This window comes from Dryas octopetala, chromosome 1 (genome assembly GCF_963921425.1).
Source record: "Dryas octopetala chromosome 1, drDryOcto1.1, whole genome shotgun sequence".
Classification (NCBI taxonomy): domain Eukaryota; kingdom Viridiplantae; phylum Streptophyta; class Magnoliopsida; order Rosales; family Rosaceae; genus Dryas; species Dryas octopetala.
Window position 1 is genome coordinate 24,637,977 of NC_141366.1, and position 7,609 is coordinate 24,645,585.

The window sequence follows — 7,609 nt, forward strand, 5'->3', positions numbered from 1 at the left end:
GGGGCCTAAGTATGAGCAGTAAATTGACCAAAAAAAAAAATTTGAGTCATATATTTGTACATCCTCTATAATTTGGGTGATATTAGTGTAAAAAAGCCAATAAACATATTTAGAGAATACTTAAATAATTAAAGTTCAATGACGTGGGAAGCCAGTAATTTCAAATAATTAAAGACTGTGCTTCTAGAAAAGTGTTCCAGATGATTTTAATAGTTGAGAAAACAAGATACTGTAGATTGGTCCATTGGGATGCAAAATGGTGCATGTGGTTTATGACTCAAAAAAGTTAAAAATATTTAATATTCAACGGAAAGCGAACAGCATGAAAATTAAGACCGAATACAAAAATATAATCATATCTGCGTTGAATTTTAAGTACCTGGATGAAATCTCAGAGTCTTTAATATTCGGCCATGAGTTTCTAGCAGGCCCACTGCTCACCAACCTAGCTCGCCAGTTTCACCGACTAATCAGCTAATCATCGTCCAAATTATTTAATAATTGTTTCTTTTTTTATACGAAAGAATTGACATGACGACACCTGTGACCAACAAATGTACTAATTTTATAATAATAAATAAATAGAATGTTATTATTCACGTGCTGGATCTACTAGTCACTGTTTGGTCATATAAGGAGGAAAAGTTGCATGAAGAAGCACTATATAAGTAAGCATTAAACATATCATTTTACACATCCCATCTCAGTTTTCTCTTCTCTTAGTAAGTACTAAATAGTCCCAGTACTAAATAGTAAAGAAATGGGTTCCCTATCACTGCCTAAGCAGCTTCCCACCATCAACTTCTCTGTGGAAGACTTGAAGCCTGGTTCAAGTAGCTGGCTTTCCACCTCCAAAAAAGTCCGGCATGCACTCGAAGAGTACGGCTGTTTCGTGGCGTTTTACGATCAAATTTCTGCACAACTTTTGGATGATATCTTTGGCCAATCCAAAGATCTGTTTGAGGTTCCCACAGAAAACAAAGTGAAGAACACAAGTGAGGAACCATATCGTGGGTATATTGGACCAAACCCTCTCATGCCACTCTATGAAGGCATGGCCATTGATAATGTCACTGTCCCTCAAGAAACTCAAAAGTTCAAGGATCTCATGTGGCCTCATGGAAAGAAAAACTTCTGGTAATAATTAATTAATATTGTCGTACCTACTTATGTAATTATGTTGTTTAAATTTATCATTAGTCATTACTTATATTAATCTAATTATATATCACTTTTATTAATTTGTTTTGGTTGTTTTGGCATTGGTGCAGTGAAATCACAGACTCTTTTTCCCAGTTGTTGGCGGGTTTGGAACACATGGTGGAGCAAATGCTATTCGAAAGCTTTGGTGTAGGGAATAAGCAATATGAGACTGTTGCTCGTTCCAACAGTCACCTTCTTCGATTCTTGAAATACAAGACACCGGAAGACATTGACAAATATAGGGCACCAGAAGACAGTGATACTATCATAAGGTTTCCAAGCCATACAGACAAGAACTTCACAACCATTGTTGTTCAACATGATGTTGGTGGGTTAGAGGTCAAAACCAAGGACGGCGATTGGATCAGCGTTGAGTCCTCACCTTCACAATTCTTATTCATGGCTGGCGATGGATTACAGGTGTGGGTCTCACTTCTATTAGAGATATAATATATAAATACTCTTATAATTAAAATTAAATAAAATTAAATTTATTTGATTTTGTTTGATTTTGTTTAGGTATGGAGTAATGACAGAGTAAAAGCTTGCCACCATCGAGTGAAGCATTGCGGGAGCAAGACCAGATACTCACTTGGGCTGTTCACATTCAATAATGGGGTTTTACAAGTACCAGAAGCACTGGTGGATGACAGACACCCATTGCAGTACAAGCCATTTGATAGTCGTGGGTTTATTCGATTTTATACTACCGAGGAGGCCAAGAAGGCAGAGTCTCCGATTAAAGCCTACTGCGGAATCGGAGTTAAAAACTAGCATCAGCCAATATATGATCAGATCTAAAACAAGAGTTTTATAGTAGTTAAGATAAAGTGGTGTAATAAGTTGATTTCATAAGGTGCGAGGAATCTTTTGTTAATTTAATTCCTTGGCTTTTTCATGTGTTGGTTTTTGACTATATATAATATATTTTTAACTTTTAGAATAATGCACGACTCATATAGTCGGGGACTAAATTTTTATGGAGCATGTCAATGAGCATCTCTCACATGATGTGGGAATCATGTAGATCCCCACACCTCATGTGAACACATGAGATGCCCCATTAAAAAGTCTCGATCTCTTTAGTCAAGTCGTCCGTCATTGATATTGAAACATGCATGCTTTGACTGCTTGCGTCTGCTGGTCCTAACTTTTCTATTTCTGAGTCCAAAGCACAAATTTTCTATTACATAATATCCACACAAATTTTGCCGCCCTTTGAAATAAATGTTAGATGCATGCCTTTCTTATTTATCTTTCTCATCTAACTTTGATATTTGGGTATTTAATTTAGAGGCTAAAATGATTAATAACTTTTAAGTCCAAGATTACCCGACTAAAAATTAAGCTCAAGGACAAATTTCAAAAGACCAGCTCACTGTTTACTTTATTTACAAAATTCTCACCCCGTCACTCTTCAATTTATTTACAAATTTTTCACCAATGCATATGCACATGCAGAAAGCTGCATCCACAGTGGTGGAGTTAGAAATTCCTTGAAATTTAGGTTTTTTACTCAAATATCATCTGGATTATAAGGGGTGTACTCCCGTACCACTCAAACTTTTTTTCTTGCCAATTTACCATCTAAAGTTATCAATATGTGCCAATGTAACACCTGTCATCCTTATTTCTGTTAAATCATCAATTTTTTTCTCAAACTTCCTAATTTGCTCTTAAGTATAATTAAATATTACTTTTGTAAAATTCGTTAAAAATACGGATTCATCTCAGTGAGTATTAATTATCTAAGGGGTCAAAATATTATTTTTGACTTCTAAACTATTTTTGAAAATTACAACTTCTTTAAATAAATTATCAAAATCTCATAATAAATTTTAAATAAAATTTAAAAATTTATGGCATCTCACATCAGGGGTGAGGGTGGATTGGCTGGATTTGTTTTGTTTTGTTTATTTTTTTAGTTTAGAGTTTTGTTTGGAAATTTTTTTTAAAGATATTCTATAACATGAATTGACAATAGTACCATTTAAGTTAACAGAAAAATTGACAGAAATGAATGGCAGATGCCACATTGGCACATATTGATAACTTCAAGTGGTAAATTAACAAGAAAAAAAAAATTTAGGTGATACAGGAGCACCCCTTATAGTCCAATGTGGTATTTGGGTAAAAAAGCCTGAAATTTATTATACAATTTGGTCTAAATAATAAAATAAAGTTAGATAGCGACTTTCCTTCTGCTCACTACTCCAAGTGAACAACTAGCCATGTGCTTCTCCAGAGATGTAGGCTTGCATTATTGCCACTTTCCTTCCGTGCTTGATTTCCTGATTCTCCCGGCCAGGTCCCGCATTGTGGCGTAACATATAATCTCAAAATAGAAAGGGGTAGTAACCAAGGAATAAAATTTCGGGTTTCGAGGAAATTTCGATGGAAATTTCGAGAAATTTTAAATTTCGACAAAAATTAGACATAAACGACATAAATTGCTATCAAAATACGGAAATTTTGAATGAAACTTTACCATATGTTTATTTAACATATTATCTACTACATTGATAAAAAATATTGAAGAAATCTAATTATATTGTAGGTTTTATGTTATATAAGATAAATATAATGCGCGCTGGAGACAAATACTGTTAAATAAAATTAGTATATTCTTTATACTCTATAATCTATATACTAAACCTTATATACTTTATAATTTATATTCTATATTGTTTATGATATGATATAAGATATTAGAGTTTAGGCCCTTTAGGGTATTTTTAATTATTTTTTATATATAAATATATTAGAATTTAGAATTTAAAAACAACTAAACGAAATTCCAAACTTTTTTTTTCATTCCAATTGCCCAATTGCCCAAATACCCCAAACCCCAATCAACCCCTTAACCCTCTTTTTTTTTTTTTTTTTTTTTTTTTTTCTTTTATTCCTTTTCCTTCCCATGAGTCTTTGACTCACTTTTTCACTTTTCAAATCTTTTTCTTTCTTTTATTTAATCTTATTTTTATTTTTTATTTTATTATTTCTCTATCTAGCCAATCCCACTTTCTCACCTCCTTTTCTCTTTTATCTCCCGAAAGGGCCAAAACAACAAAGCCCATTTCTTTCTTTTATTTTATACTAACATTACTGTTTGTCATTACATTTATTTCCTCTTGGCATCTTCCCCACTCAGCAACTCTCTTCTTGCATCTGTGATGTATTTTGAAATCAAACTGTATGTTTTGGGTCCTACGCCTGTGACTTCTTCCCTCTCATCTCTCTCCCTGCCCAGTCACATCTTTTCCTCCTTCCTTCTTCTCCCACTACAAGAAAAAAAGGTTTGGGCGACGAACCTAGTTCCTCTCCCAAAGTCTCATTTCGTCGCCCAAATATTTGGGAGACGAACTCAGTTCGTCGAGAGTTTGGCCGCCCAATCTGTGACGCCCAAGAGTTTGGGCGACGAACCGGCAAATTTCGTCGCCCAAAGACACCTTGCGCAACAGAGTTTTTTCGTCTCCTAAAGTATATTATTCCTCGCCCAAAATATTTTTAGGCGACGACATTGTTCGTCGCCTAAACATGATTTTGGGCGAGGAATAGACTTGTTCGCCGCCCAAAGCATGTTTGGGCGACGAAAAATTCCGTCGCCCAAACATTTTTTTTTAAAAAAAAATTGTTTTTTTTTTGTTTAAATTATATATTTAAATTTAATATTTAAAAAAAATTCTTTATTCAAAAACTATATAAAACAAAATTCATAAATTTATATATCAAAATATCCATACAAAGTAGTAATTAACCCTAATATATACTCAATCTATTCTAAACTAATAGCATCATCATCATTCATATCTGACGGAGGTTGATGAGAAGATGGTGGCGGGACAAACCCAGGTATCGCCTTGGTCAATGCAGCATACAACGCCTCCTTCTCTGCTCTCTCAGCTCGTAAGTCCTCCTGCAACTTCTTCACTTGAGCGGACAACCCTGCGACGACTGCAGATGGCTGAGAAGAAGATGAAGACGAAGACGAGGATCGAACATCACGAATCCGCCCATATCCCATGCCGTGTATTTCCTTACCGGGCCTAACACCCAATGAGTCTATCATCATACGAAGTCCGACATTGGGATCGGGTACTGGAATCGACTCCAACGGAGTACCCGGAGGGTGCTGCTCGGCCAAGATCTCCAAATATATTCTCGAGTTGGCCACCATCTCATCCTTCAAAATGTTATGTATACAAGTAACCAATTAGAAAAATAAATATAAAAAATTGTGAAAAAAATTAAAATATAAAAAACTAACATGTTTTGCTTTGGCCGCATCACAACCGGGATGAACATAGATATCTCCGAAAGTGTTTATCTCCGGGAATTGCGACCCACGCTGAAAAAGAAAATAATTTTGTCAAAGACCCAACCAATATTAAAGAATATATATGTATTAAATTAAATAATGACGTACTCGACGTCGCGAATCCACTCGATATGAGATTGGCGTCGGACCACTATGATGGTTAAACGGCTTCTCTTTCCGGTTTCTGGCGTTGGTGACCGACTTCTTCTGTTAAATATTAAGCAAATTATCAATATGTTAGTGTATGTATACAATAATAGAATAACAAAACAATAATCGATTTTTTAAAGTCTTAAGATGATAAAACGTACCAAAAACGACAGACTCATGAAATGATCGCACAAAAAACGCCACTGGTCAGACCGCTCTACCAACTCCATAGGGGGGTTCGCCAATGCCTCAACTGCCGACGAAAATCCCTTGAAATGCACGTGTAGTTCGTGCTTCCACTGCCTGTAGGACTTGATGAGTAAATCTGTCATGTACGTGACGGTGAGGGGATCATCCATCTGAATGTCAAAGTTAACTTGAAAAAAATATTAGATTGTTATGAATGATCAAATTTATCGTTTTAAATTAATTATTGAGCTATATACTCACTGAGATGGAGCGGATCACTTTGTGTTGAATCTCTGCCGGCAATTTTTTCCAAGTGGTTGCAACCATGGCGCACTCGGCACGAATAATAGCCCCCATATCATGCGAGAACAAATTGTCAACGTTAGGATCTAACGGTCGTCGGCCGTTTTGCACACACATGACTGGAATCCGCGCCCCAGTACTGCGCACGATCCGAGAGGACTTCAACCCACTACATGGTCCCCTCGTCGCAGTGGATGACGTCGCAGTAGATGAAGCGGAAGCGGAAGCAGAAGCGGTGACCTGACTAGAGCGGTGAGATCGACGGGCCCTTTGTGGCATAGAGGGGCTCACAGTACTCGAGGATGGTTGAACTACATCATTGGGAGCTGACTCCATCGCCTTTCATCTTATAACTAAATTATATTTCTCAAACTAATTAATCTACATTTTGTAATTAAACTAAATTTTATATTTAAAAACTAACAAACTAACTAATCTACATACAAACTACCTAATAAATTTTATAATTAAAAAACATATAAAACTAACTAATTTTATATGAAAACTAATTTGTTATCTAACATAAAAAAATATCAGCAAACTAAGAACAATAATCAAAATTAAACTAATTTATTCAACACTAATAAACAAATTTAAGAACAAAAAATTAAAAACACCAGTCAAATAACATTAAAGGAGCGATTGAGTCTTAAGTCAGACCTGAAAAATTTCCCTGGGTATTACTATTCCCCTGGCCACCTGCACTTGATCCCACTGAAAAAAAACTAAAGCTAATGAGCAGAAAACACACAATCGGGTGGGCTTGCTGCAGCCGGGTTGGCCATAAAATATAAACCCACAACATTAACTAATTACCACTAAAATCAGAAATTTCACAACCAATTTATACAAAATCCACAACAAGTGCAAAATCCACAATATAAGAAAACATAAAAAAACATAAAATAACAAAATTTAATTAAAATAACAGAAATTGAAAAAAAAATAAAAAAAAAATAAATACCTCAATGGGTTTCGGTGAGCTGGTTTCCGGGGGGGGGTTTCGAGCTGGTTTCGGGTTTGGGGGGGTTCGAGTTGGTTTCGGGTGGGGGGTGGGTTTCGGCGGGGGTGGGTATTCGGGGGGGTGGGTTTTCGAGGGGGTGGGTTTCGGCGGGGGTGGATTTTCAGGGGAGGGGGTGGGTCTCCGATGGGGGGGGTGGGTTTCGGTGGGGGGGGGGGGTGGGTTGCCGATAGGGGGGTTTTGGGTTTCGGGGGAAGGAGGAGGAGGGAAAGAGGAGGAGGGAAAGAGGAGGAGGAGGGAGGCGCCGGCGCTGAGAGGGAGTGGAGGGAAGGAGGAGGAGGAGGGAGGCGACGGCGCTGAGAGGGAGTGTGAGCTGCGAGGGAAATGCAGAAATGAACCCAGAGATGGGTTAAATTGAAAGACTTTGGGCGACGGACATGAATTCGTCGCCTAAAGTTACTTTGGGCGAGGAATTAATTATTTCG

The 7,609-nt window shown here is 36.9% G+C and overlaps 1 protein-coding gene across 1 annotated transcript; it reads left to right on the top strand.

Annotated features, from left to right (window-relative positions):
- The first annotated feature begins 707 nt into the window (after positions 1-707).
- Positions 708-2,162, top strand: LOC147299352 (putative 2-oxoglutarate-dependent dioxygenase AOP1). The gene is made up of 3 exons (XM_086227496.1): positions 708-1,137; positions 1,272-1,623; positions 1,723-2,162. The coding sequence occupies exons 1-3, from the start codon at positions 761-763 to the stop codon at positions 1,975-1,977; spliced, it is 984 nt and encodes a 327-aa protein (XP_086083622.1). The 5' UTR covers positions 708-760; the 3' UTR covers positions 1,978-2,162.
- The last annotated feature ends 5,447 nt before the right edge of the window (positions 2,163-7,609 follow it).